Consider the following 12,097-nt stretch of genomic DNA (forward strand, 5'->3'; position numbering starts at 1 on the left):
CATTTGTTGTTGGAGCGCGTCGAAAACATACGGTGGGCGTGTCTGGGCCGCCGGTACGGTCCACGGCGTCGGCGGGCGCCGCCCTGGCCCTCGGCGCCACGGTGTCGCGCTACGGCGGAGCGAGTTCGCGGCGCGCCGCGGCCGGATTCCCAGCGATTTCCAACGATCTTTCGGCGGAGCGCGTCGATCAGCATACGGTGGGCGTGTGTGGGGCGCGGGTACGGTCCACGGCGTCGGCGGGCGCCGCTCTGGCCCCGGCGCCACGGCGTCGCGCTCGGTCCGAAACCGTTGCGGCTCGCGCCGCCGGCACCGAATTGGTGCGCGCCGCGGGTCAGCGGCGTCCATGTGAACCCCTAGGACACGGTGTGACCGCCGGTGGGCCTCCAGGGGGCGCACACATCGCAAGACTTGGCCTGTCGGAGCCTCTTCCTCAAACGCCGACACTGTCGGCGTTTCAGCTCCACCCCCGGCCAGCACGAAATAGGTGCCGTGTCCAAAAAAGTGCCCTTTTTTCGTTACGTCCGACCCCGTCGATCACGATCGACCGGACGTCGCAGCCTGGCCAACCCAGCCACCGGCAGAAGACGGGCGCGAACTCCGCTCGAACATGTGGCGAAAAGGATCGTTAGAGGTTGGTGTTTTTGGGGTGGCGCCGCGGGGGTCTCGGCCCGGCCCGCGAGGGGCCGGCGGCCCGCGGGCGCCGCGGCGCGCGCTTACGCGCTGTTGGAGACCTGGATGCCGGGGAGGTCCTTGAAGTCGAGGGCGTCGAGCATCTCCTTCGTGTCCGGGTCGATCTCGACGAAGTCCTGGTCGATGGCCGAGACCTCGGGCACGAAGTCCATTCGCCGTTCCCGCTCCTCCTCCTGGAGCTTGAGCGAGATGCCGCGGACGGGGCCGCGCTGGATGCGCTTCATGAGGTGCGTGACGAAGCCCGCGATCTTGTTGCGCATGCGCTTGGAGGGCACGACGGCGACCTCGTCGCAGACGCGCTTGTTCGTGTGGAAGTCGACGCCGAGGCGCGAGTAGTACTTCTCGACGATGAGGCGCGCGGAGCGCTTGACCGTCTTCGTGCGGACGCCCATGGTGGATGAAACCTGAGCACGCGGGGCGTCGGGCGTCGCGGTCCGGCGCGGCGGTCGTCTCTCTTTTACTCTCTCGGCGGCCGGCCGGCGCCGCGCTCCGACGTCGCCGCCGCCGGCCCGCCGCGCGCCCCCTCAGGGGTCGGCGGCGGAGCGAGCGGCGCCGTCGCCGCCGTCGCCGCCGCAACCGCTCGGTGTATTAACGCTCCGTCCGCGCCCGCGAGCCCGCCGCGCACCGCGGTCCTCGCGATGGAGGCCGCGGCGCGGGAGAGCGTCGGCGAGGCGGCGAATGAGCGAACCGACGGCGCGGCGACGTCAGCGTCGGAGCGGGGCGTCGTCCATGGCACGTCTGCTCAATCGACGCATATCTCTGCTAGTGGCGGCCAAAGCGGCTGCAGACGCGGGCCATTGCGGTGAGCGAGCTTTTTGGGCGAGGCGAGGGGACGACTTTGCCCCGGCCAGCTCGGGGGCCGGGGGTAAAACCAAGCGCACAAGTTTCTCCCCCCGGGCCCGCAGAACTAAACCAAAGGTGTGTCTTAGCGGCACACATCAAAAAAGCCCCCCCACTCACGCGTCGAGCAGGCCCTTGAAGGCCTTGAACGCGGAGCAGCCGACGAAGGCGCCCGCGAGGGGCCCCGCGGAGTAGATCCAGGCCGGCTGCGCGGTCGCGACCTTCGGGCCCGAGGCCAGCGCCGTGATGAGGCGCGGGCCGAAGTCGCGGGCCGGGTTCATGCCGCAGCCGGAGATTGTGCCCGTGGCGACGATGAGCAGCGCGACGGTGCCGCCGACGAAGAGCGGCCCCGCGTCTTTCCCCGGGAACGCGAGGTCGTCGTCGTTGATGGAGTTGATGAGGAAGAGGAGCGTCGCCGTCGTGCCGACCTCCGTGAGGAAGAGGCCCCGGTGGGACAGCGCCGCCGCGTCGTGGCCGACGCCGAACGCGCCCGCCCAGACCGCGCCGCGCTCCGCCGCGGTCTTCGCCGCGGCCTCCTGGGAGCGGATCGCGTTCTTGAACATGCCGAAGTTGAGCACCGCCGCCGCCGTCGCGCCGACGACCTGGCTGAAGACGAACGCCGCGGCCTTGCTTGACGACACGCCCGAGTCGTCGGGCATGTTCAGCGCGTACGACGTCGCCGTGATCGCCGGGTTGAGGTGCGCGCCGGAGATCTCGCGCGTCGAGCAGGCGCCCATGACCACGGACCCGCCGAAGCACGCCGCGACGGCGGGGTTCGTGATCTGCGACGCCGGCGCGTACTTGGAGGCGGCCACGGCGCCGCAGCCGCCGGCGACGATGCAGAACGTGCCAAAGGCCTCGGCCACGCACTGCGCGAGGAGGCTGTACTCCTTTTTCGGCGGCTCTTCGGTGGCCATCGTGCTGGTTGCGAGCGAGGCGGCGACGGCGCGGTGGTGGTGCCGGGGCGAGCACCAGAATCGAGAAACGCGTTGTTGAGGCATTGTTGAAGGCACCGTGACGCCGCGCCAAGACTGCGCCGGTCAACGACTCGCGCGCTCGTAAAGCAGCTCGCCTCTTCGGGACTCGTCGGCGGCCGAAACTCTCGCGCTGCGATCACATTACAACGGCCGCAGCTCCAGGGCCCCCTCGTCCCTCGGCTCGTCCCTCGGCTCGGGCTCGTCCTCCGCGACTGCGTCGCGCCGCGCGTCGCCCGAGGACACGTACTCGACGGCGGCGTCGAACATGGTGAGGTAGTAGCCCGGCTCGCTCTGGAGCATGAGCGGGTCCGCGAGGGCCCAGAGCGTCGCCCGCGCGAGGAGCGGCCGCCGGTCTAGGCTCGCGTGGACGACGGCGAAGATGAGCACGGGCAGGAAGTCGTCCGCGGCGAGGAACGTCGGCACCGCGCCGTCGCCGCGGTCGCCGCCCGCGAGGTCCCGCGCGCGCACCAGGGCCGCGTGCTCGTCGTGGATGCACCGCGCCGCGTCGACGATGGCCGCAAGTTGCGCGTTCGGCGCGTCCGACGCGTCGAGCGCGCCGAGCGCGCGCACGGCCGGCCGCCAGTAGCCCGCGCCGTCGAGCCCCCTGGGCAGGCCCAGCTTCGCCGGGGGCACGGCCCGCAGCTCCAGGCGCCGCGCCGCGAAGCGCGCCTCCGCGGCCGCGTCGACGCCGAGCCGCCTCTGGAGCGCGGGCAGCAGGGGGACGACGACGCAGTCCTCCAGGAGCCGCGCGAGCGTCTCCTCCACCGACGGCAGGGCGCCGTCGTCGTCGCCGCCGCCCAGGACCCGCAGCGAGCTCCGCCGCCGCCGCACGGGCGCGTCGACGGCGAGGCTCTCGAACTCCGCGAGGCGGTGCTCCATCATGTAGTCGTGGAGCCCGTCGACGAAGGCGCGGATGGGCGCGCCCCGCGCCTTGGCCTTGGCCGAGTCCCGCCGGGACCCGGACCGCGGGCGCGACGTCGCGAGCGTCACGTGGGGCACCGCGCCCGCCAAGATCCGCGACTGCGCGTGGACGAACCGCTTCACCGCGCGGCCCTCGGGCGCGGCCGCGTCGAGCAGGATCTTGCTGAGGGCCACGCCGATGCGCGCCTCCTCGGACTCGCCCGTCATGGCCTCGAGCTTCCGCGCGCGCCGCGACGGGGACCGCGGCGCCGCGACGGGACGCGCGGACCCGTCCGTCCCGGGCGGCGCGCGGAGCAGCGCCGCGTCGGACACGGCGGGCCCGCGGCGCCGGCGCGGCAGGACGGCACGCGCACCGCCGTCCTCGCCGCCGCGCCGCCGGCTCGCGTCGACGCGCGCCGCGAGCTCGCGCGCGACCTGGGGCGCGAGCGGCGTCACGTACTCGTAGTCTACGTCGTTGAAGTAGGACACGCAGAGCTTGTCCGCGCCGACGAGGTAGGTCGCGGCGACGTCGCCGTAGGGGTGGAAGCGCCGCACGAGGTCCGCGCCGGACCGCGACACCTTGACGTGCCTGAGGCCGTCGGGCCGGAGGCCCAGCACGCGGCGGTCGCGCCGGCTGTGGAAGTTCTCGCGCAGGTTGTTGAGCTTGAGGACGTCGTAGCGCAGCTCCTCGGCGAGGGCCGCGGGCCAGCCGTCGTCCGTCGCACCCGACGGCCGCCGCACGACCTCGCTGGGCCGCCAGGTTTCGTCGGCGTGGTCGTCGTCGCCGTGGTCGCTGTCGTCGCCCGGGTCCTCGACGGCGCCGAAGAGCTGCTGGCCCAGGGACGCGTGCGGCGCGATGGCGAGGCCGGCGACGTCGGGCGGTGGTGCATCGGGCTGCTCGACGAGGGCCGCCATCGTCGGGGCAGCCTGTCTGTCACCCGAACATCGCCTTACGACGCCGTGGCCGGGGGTCGCGACCGCGGGCGGCTCGGCGGCCGCGGCGCGTCCCGGTCCGGGCCCCGGCTCCCCGGCCGGCTCGGCGGCCGCGGCGCGTCCGCGGCGTCCCGGCCCCGGTCCCGGGGCCGGCTCCCCGGACGGCTCGGCGGCCGGCCGTTCGCGTCGCGGTTCTCGTCGCCGCCGTCGCGGGGCGGCGCGTCCGGCAGGAGCTCCGGCGGGACGAGCTCCCCCGTGCGCTCGAAGTGGTCCATGGCGCGCCGCTCGCCGGGCGTCGCGTCGTCGTCCGGCGCCGCGCGCGCGAGCGTCCCCGCGACGAGCGCCTCGACGCGGACCCGGTCGCCGTCGTCGAGCGTCGCGACGACGCGGCGGAGGAGCGCCTCGTCCGCGAGCCCCAGGACGCAGGCGAAGGCCGCCGCGTTGTCCTCGTCGCGCAGCTCCGTCTCGAGGTGGTGCGCTAAAATCTCGACGTCGTCGTCGCCCTTGTCCGGCCGCGCGAGCGTCGCCGCGAGCAGCGCCTCGTAGGCCGCGGCCCAGGCCTCGTCGGCCCGCGCCTGGTCCGCGGCGTCGGCCCAGGGCACGACGCGCCGCGCGGGCCCCGCGAGCGCGAAGCGGAACGCGCGCCGCTCGCTGCCCGCGAGCTCCGCGACGTCGAGGTTCGCGAGCACGGCGAGGAGCGGCGCGTCGTCGTCGGGGACGACCTCGCGGCCCTTCTCCGTGGCGACGTAGGGCCCGAGGAGGCGGCAGGCCGGCGGCGCGCCGTCGTAGAGCGCGTCCTGGAGGCCCGCGGGCGCCGCGTCGAGCGCGTCCGGCGACGCGGCCGCGAGGTAGTCCAACGCCTCGCGCATGAGCGCGGGCGCGCGGGGCCGCCAGAAGGCGCCCCTCGAGCCGTGGACGGCGTGCTCGAGGACGGCCATGCCCGCGGCCGCGGCGCGCGCGTCGCCGACGATCGCCGCCGCGCCCGCGGCGTCCGGCGCCTCGCCCGCTAAACAGTTCGTCGCGAGCGCGAGCCACGTGCGCACAAAGGGCTCGACGGCGTCGACGACGGCGTCCTCGACGCGCCGGTACTCGGCCCGGGCCGCGTCGCCCGCGGCGGCGTCGTGCGCGCCCGGCAGCAGGCCCGCGCACGCGCACACCGCGCACAGCGTCTCCCCCGCGCCGGAGCCGTCGCGGAGCGCGCGCGCGGCGACGTCCAGCAGGCCCGCGGCGACGCAGGGCACGGGCCGCGCTTCGCCGCGGCACTGGAGCGCCGCCAGCGCGCCGCCGGCCTCGAGCGCGAGGAGCCGGAGCTCGGGCCGCCTCCGGTCGGCGACCCAGAACGCGACGTCGCGCGTCGTCTCCTCGCTCCAGCGCAGCGCCGCCGCCGGCAGGCCCGCGGCGACGGCGGCGACGAGGAAGAGGGCGAGGGCGACGGGCGACGTGAGGTCGTCGTCGTCGTCCGCGGGGCCGGGGAGCCACGGCCGCGCGCGGAGCGCCTTCGTCTTCGCGGCCGCGACGGCGTCGACGCGGAGCCGCAGCGCCCGCGACACGCCCGCGAGCATGTTCTCGACGACGCGCGCCGCCGCGAAGACGCCGCCGCTGCGCGCGCGCACGACGCAGACCGCGAGCGCGTCGCGGAGCTCGTAGAAGTCCGCCGCGTCGTCCGCGCCGCCGCGGAGCGCCCGCGCGAGCCCCGCGGCGGCGGGCCCGGCGAGCGCCGGCGCGTGCGCCGCGTCGAGGCCGAACGCGAAGCCCGACCACGCGGGCCCGGCCGCCGTCGCGAGCGCCGGCGGCGCGTCGCGCTCGCCGACGTAGCAGACGAACGTCGGCCCCGGCGGCGGCGCGCGCGCCGCCGCGGACGCCGCGAGCCGCCACGTCAGCGCCCAGCGGCGGTCCGCGTCGTCGTCGTCGACCTTGAGCGCCGCGACCGCCGCGAGCACGAAGGCCGGCGGCTCGGGCGCGGCGTCCGTGTCGAAGCGCAGGCCGGCGCGCGCCAGCGCAGCGTCGCGCCAGGCCTCCCAGGCGTCGCGCGCGTCGTCGAGGTCCTCGAGGCGCGCCCAGGCGTCGCGGATGGCGGCGTCCTGGGCCGGCGGGGCTGCCGTCGGCGGCGGCAGCAGCGCGGGCGCGCTCACGCTCGCTTGGAGCTCCATGATTATCGTTGGGCGTCCATTATGAACTCGATGGTTGAAGTGCACGGACGGCTTCTGATCCGATGTTGATGACGAGAATCGAGCTGCTCGTGAGCTGAGGTGCGGGCTGCGTCGCGGCACGCGCGCCGTGAACATCGTTGCCATGCACGCGTTCGCGTGGACGGCGTGGACGCTCTGCGCGGGCCTCCGACCAACATCCAACAGAAGACCTGTATCCGCCGTGCGCCGCGCGGCGGTGCGCGAGTTCGAGTCGCTGGACCACTTCGAGGCGGCGGTGGAGAGCGCCGCCGGCGACCGGCTGCTCGTCGTCGACTTTTCGACGAGCACGTGCGTGCCCTGCCAGAAATTCGCGCCGCAGCTCGAGCGCGTCGCCGAGTACTATCCCGAGTGCTCCTTCTTCGCCGTCGTCGGCGACCGGTCCGACGTCGCCCGGCGCATCGCGCGATCCTGCGACGTCAGCGAGGTGCCGACGTTCTTCCTCTACAAGGACGGCGAGCGGCGGCGGCGGATGACCGGCGGCAAGCTCACGTCCATGGACCTCATCGACGCCATCGAGGACCTCAAGTACGCCAAGTAACCCGCGTTAGAAAAAGCCGACGGCGCCGGGGTGGGACGCGTTGAGCGCGGCCGCCGCCGCGGCGAGGTAGAGGTCCCGCGGCGGCTTCTTGCCGCAGTCCGCGTCGGCCGCGGTGCCCGCGAGCACCGCGGCCTTGGCGAAGAGCCGCTCGAGGGCCCGCGGCGCGCCGACGACGTGGGAGAAGTCGACCGCGGGCCAGCCCGCGCCGACGAGGCCCGCGGGGAGGCACCGCGCCGCCCACGCCGCGGCGAGCGGCGACGCGGCGAAAGACCCCGGGCCCCGCCGCAGGAGCAGGCGCCGGTCGCCGAGGGCGACGGGTGTCACCGCCCGCGCCGCGTCGCAGCCCGCGTCGGACGCGTCGACGGCGACCCAGGGCGCGCCCGCGGCGTCGAGCTCCGCGAGCGCGGCCGCGAAGCCCACGAGGCTCCGCGCGCTCCCCGCGAGGGCCGTCGCCTTCTCGCCGATGGCGTGACGCGGGCCCGGCGGCGCGCGCGGCTCGACGTCCTCGACGACCGTCGTCGCGGCGTCGACGGCGCGGCCGAACTTGCCGGGCGCGAGGAGCGCGAGGCGGCCGCCGCCCGCGCCGAGGCATTTTCGCTTGTCCGCTTCGCAGGACGCGGGGCCCGCGCCGTCGCAGGACGCGAGGTAGGAGGCCGCCGCGGGCCAGTCCCGGGGCAGGAGCCGCTGGCTCGTCGTCGGCGCGACGAGGTGCGCGAGCTGGTCGAAGAGCGCGGCCGTGGCGCCCTCGCCGGCCTCGTTGCCGTAGGAAACGCGCGCGAGCGCCGCGGCGCCCGCGCGCCGCATCGCCGCGACGCGCGCGTCGCCCAGGGCGCGCAGGAACGCGGGCAGCTCCTTGACCTTGTGCGCCGCGTAGCGCAGCACCGCGTCGCCCCACGGCGCGGGCCTCCGCGCGCCCGACGACGGCCCGAAGGGCAGCGGGAAGTGGCGGCTCAGGATCACGGGCACGCAGCCCGCGGCGAGGCTCTCGTAGAAGCGCCGGCTCGAGCTCGTGTAGCCCGCGGGTACGAGGCAGAACGTCGCGTTGCGCATGCGGCGCATCGTGTCGACGTACGTCCGCAGCGTCTCCTCGTACGCCTGCTTGTCCTCGTGGCGCTCGACGAGGACGACGTCGGCGCCCGGGACGTCCCGGAACGCCGGGGCCAAGATGGCCCGGTCCTTGGCGCCCTTCTGGGCCGCCGCGCGGAGGAAGACGAGCGACCGCGGCGCGGGGCCGCCGTCCGCGAGCGCGGCGTCGAGGAGGCCGTTGGGCTCCGCGAAGTAGGGCACGACGACCGTGCGCGGGCCCACGCCGAAGATGCCCTTGCGCATGTCGCCGAGGAAGCCCTCGAGGTGCGGCAGGAGCACGCGCCGGTCGACCATGAGCGGCGCGTGGCCGCGCCAGACCGTGACGGGCGCGGACGTCGACGTGTGGAGCACGACGTGCTGGTCCCGGTCCGCGTCAAAGTAGGCGTGGGCGAGCACCTGGGACCGGAAGAGCGCGTCGGCGCGGGCCCAGAGCGACTCGCGGACCGTGCCGTGCGGCAGGTCGCGGCTGCCCGGGCCGACGGCGAGGATGCTCAGCGCGCGCCAGGGCACGGGCACGAAGTAGAGCCGCGGCGGCCCGTCGATGGCGCCGCGGCTCCGCGCCGCCTCGCCGGGCGCGCCGGGCGCGAACGGCGCGCGGCACGGGTGCCGGAGGAACCGGTCCACGACGAAGACCTCCGGCAGGAACTGGCGGAGCTCGCCGCCGAAGCGCCAGTCGCGGTCCAGGATGGCCACGACGTCGTCGAAGAGCGCCTCGAAGCCCGGGTAGACGACGAGCGACGACGCGCAGGACACGGGGCGCGCGCTCCGCGCCTCGAATCGACGCGCGGCCCGGAGCAGCGACCGCACGCCCCCGAAGGCCTCGTCGGCCCGCGGCGCCTCGTCGCGCTCCCGGTCGACGTTGCGCGGCAGCGTCGTCGCCGCGGGCGCGCAGGCCGACGCGTCGACGCCCACGAACGCGCAGAGCTCGCCGTAGGCCGCGCCCGCCTCGAGGTCGAGCGTCAGCAATCGGTCCCGCGGCGCCGCGGCCGCGACGGCGGCGTCGTAGCGCTCGAGGCGCTCGACGGCGCGCGGCGGCACGCCGCAGGCGTCCCCGCAGCCGGGCCGGCCGGACGCCGTGCGCGCGACGCTCTCGAGCCAGCGGGCCCGGTCGCGCGTCGTCAGCACGACCTTGGATTTCGGGAAGCGCCGGAGCACCTCGGCGTAGGCGCCCTGGGCCGGGTGGTCCAGCACGGCGTCGACGGTCTCGAACTGCGCCCAGTCCATGGTCGGCGCGTGCGACGCGCGCACCTGGGACCGCAGCCCCAGCGCCTCCAGAGCGTGGGACACGAGGTGCGTGCCCGTGTGGCTGAAGCCGGCGACGACGATGACGCTGTGGTTGCTCTCGCACCGCGCCGCCGCGGCCAGCAGCCAGAGACCAAGGTGGAGTCGCATGGGCACCATGGGGCTGCTCTTAGTAGGCGCGCATCGTACAGCGCGCAGGCCAGCGATGCAGGGACAGTGATCTGACAGAGCAGTGGCGAGCTGTGCTGCTGGAGCTGCTGCCGACGCCGTCGACAACCACCGCCGCTCCATTTTATACACGAGCCGCGATGGCCCCGTGGGGATCGCTCGTGCGCATGGTCGCCCAGGCGGCGATCCCCATCTTCCGGGCCTTCGCCACGGCCTACCAGCAGGCCCTCCAAAGTGCGTAGCACCCCGCCCCGCCCCGCGCGCGCGCCGCGCGCGCCGCGCGCGTCGCGCGCGCCGACGCCTGTGCGCCCGCAGACGCGCGGCGGGACGGCGCGACGGCGGCGAAGGAGGCGCTGAAGCCGAAGAAGAAGACGATGACGACGTCCGAGGCGACGGAGATCCTCCACATGGGCGACGCGGACGCGACGAACATGGCCGTCATCGAGGAGAGATATAAGCGCCTCTTCGAGGTCAACGACCCGGCGAACGGCGGCTCCTTCTACCTCCAGTCCAAGGTCTACCGCGCGCACGAGGCGCTCGTGTCGGAGGTCAAGGCCGCCGAGGCCGCGGCGAACGCGGCCAAGGGGCCGCCGCCGGGCGGGCCCGCGCCCTAGCGGGCCCGTCGGTGAGGCGCGTATAACGTCCGCTGCGCAGTTCATCTTGTCGAAAGTCGCAGCAGTGTGTATGTTGAAGCCGGCGATGCCGTCGGAGAGCTCGAGCGAATCGATGGGCCATGGTTGCTTCACGGAGCGGCCGCTGCGCCAGCTGTGAATGGCACCGACCGCTGCGACCGCTGCTGTAGCGGCGCCCGCTACGACCGCTGCTGTAGTGGCGACCGCTGGGCCGCCGACCGCCGCGACCGCTGAGACGTCTGCAGCGGCGACCGCTGCGCCGCCGCGGCCTACGACGGCGAACCCGCAGCGCAAGCCCATCGGCGCCGAGGCGAAGACCGCGCTCTGGGCGCTCTTCGACGGCGCCGCGTGGCGCGTCGCGCTGCCGCGGCCCGGCGCCGACGCGGCGCTCGACGCGTTCCTCGCGGCGCGAGGCCTGAGCTACTCGCAGGCCGCGCGGCAGTGGTCCCTCTTCCAGCGCGCGGCGCGGCGGAGGAGCGACGCGGACGCGCTCGGCCTCGGCGCGCACGCGCACGCCGACTCGCTCCACGCGCACCGGCGCCGCGCCTTCGGCGCGGACGCGACGCTCGTCAACCGCTTCCGAAGCATATCGCGCGACGCGGCCTGGGTGTCCGCGGCGACCCGCGCGCTCGGGCTGCCCGTCGCCGCGAACCTCCGCGCGGGCGCGTGGTACGCGCCCGGCGCGGCCCACGGGTGCTACTTCAAGTCGACGGACGGCCACGCGGGCCAGTGGGCGCTCTCGGCGCGGCGGACGAACCTCGACCTCGCGGCGCGCGCGGCCGCGGCCGGCGGCGTCCTCGTCGTCGACGCGACGCGCCGCGGCCGGTCCTACCCGGACGCCCTGGCGAAGACCGTGCCCATCTGGGCCTGCTGCCTGAACCGCGCCGTCGGCGATTCGGACGCGCCGCTGGTCTGCGCGCCGACGGTCGACGCGTCGGAGGCGGAGGCCATCGAGGCGCGGCTCCCGGCGTTCGTCGAATCGCTGCGCGCCGTGGACCTGTCGGCGCTGGCGGCGCTGAAGGCCGCGCCGCTGGCGCCGATCTTCGTGGCGCGCGCCGCGGGCGCGAGCGACGCGGGCGTCGTCGCCGCGGCCGCCGCGGCCGTCGCCGCGGCGCGCGCGGCGGGCGCGACGCCGCTCGCGCTGCTGAGCGCGTCCGACGACGCGCCGGGCGACGGCTACGCCCACCTCCAGGGCTGCGCCGACGACGAGGACCAGTGGGCGCGCGGCCTCACGGCGGCGGCCTTTTGGCGCCACGCGGACGAGCTTCTGGCGTCGACTGACGAGCGCGACGCCGCGAGGCGCGTCGCGGCCATCGCGAAGCGCGAGCCCGGGGACACGGACTCGTGCTCCTGGGTCGCGGAGAACCTCGCCGTCGGCGGGCGCCGCGCGGGGCGGCCGCCGGGCTGCTGGGCGGCCTTCGACGCCATCGTCAACGTGACCCTGGACGAGTACGAGGGCATGGGCGGTCCCGGCTACCTCCAGGTCCCCGTCGCCGAGGGCAAGAAGGACCGGCGGGGGCTCGAGGCCGGGCTGCCCGGAGCGCTCCGCTTCGCGGCGGCGCACCTCGCCGCCGGCCGGCGCGTCCTCGTGCACTGCGCGCAGGGCCGGGACCGCTCCGTCGCCGTTGCCGTCGCGCTCCTCGCGGCGTGCTTCGACGAGCGCGGCGATCTGGACGCGGCGCGCGCGACGGCCCTCGCCGCGGCGGCCGACGACGCCGACCTGCGCGCGCTCGTGGCGCTCGGCGCCGCGGGCAAGCGCCGGCTGCTCGCGGCGCTCCATCGCGTGGCCGCGGCGCGGCCGGACGCCTCCCCCTCGCGGCACACGCTCAAGAAGCTTCACCGCTTCTTCATGTCGGGCGAGGAGGCGCCGGCGTAACTAGCCATTGTTGAAGGGAAAATTGA

At 75.4% G+C, this 12,097-nt stretch overlaps 3 protein-coding genes across 3 annotated transcripts; 1 reads left to right on the forward strand and 2 right to left on the reverse strand.

Moving 5' to 3' along the window:
- Positions 1 to 611: 611 nt before the first annotated feature.
- Positions 612 to 1,503, reverse strand: AURANDRAFT_36910 (hypothetical protein; the record flags this gene model as incomplete). Its single annotated transcript, XM_009037704.1, has 1 exon — positions 612 to 1,503. The coding sequence occupies one exon, from the start codon at positions 1,080 to 1,082 to the stop codon at positions 714 to 716; it is 369 nt and encodes a 122-aa protein (XP_009035952.1).
- A 96-nt stretch (positions 1,504 to 1,599) lies between these two features.
- Positions 1,600 to 2,509, reverse strand: AURANDRAFT_69737 (hypothetical protein; the record flags this gene model as incomplete). The annotated part of the gene is made up of 1 exon (XM_009037703.1): positions 1,600 to 2,509. The coding sequence occupies one exon, from the start codon at positions 2,445 to 2,447 to the stop codon at positions 1,647 to 1,649; it is 801 nt and encodes a 266-aa protein (XP_009035951.1).
- Positions 2,510 to 6,734: 4,225 nt separating this feature from the next.
- On the forward strand, positions 6,735 to 7,028 carry AURANDRAFT_17508 (hypothetical protein; the record flags this gene model as incomplete). Its single annotated transcript, XM_009037185.1, has 1 exon — positions 6,735 to 7,028. A coding segment is annotated over one exon (294 nt), but the record flags the coding sequence as incomplete, so codon positions are not given.
- Between the last annotated feature and the right edge of the window lie 5,069 nt (positions 7,029 to 12,097).

This window comes from Aureococcus anophagefferens (assembly GCF_000186865.1).
Source record: "Aureococcus anophagefferens unplaced genomic scaffold AURANscaffold_6, whole genome shotgun sequence".
Classification (NCBI taxonomy): Eukaryota; class Pelagophyceae; order Pelagomonadales; family Pelagomonadaceae; genus Aureococcus; species Aureococcus anophagefferens.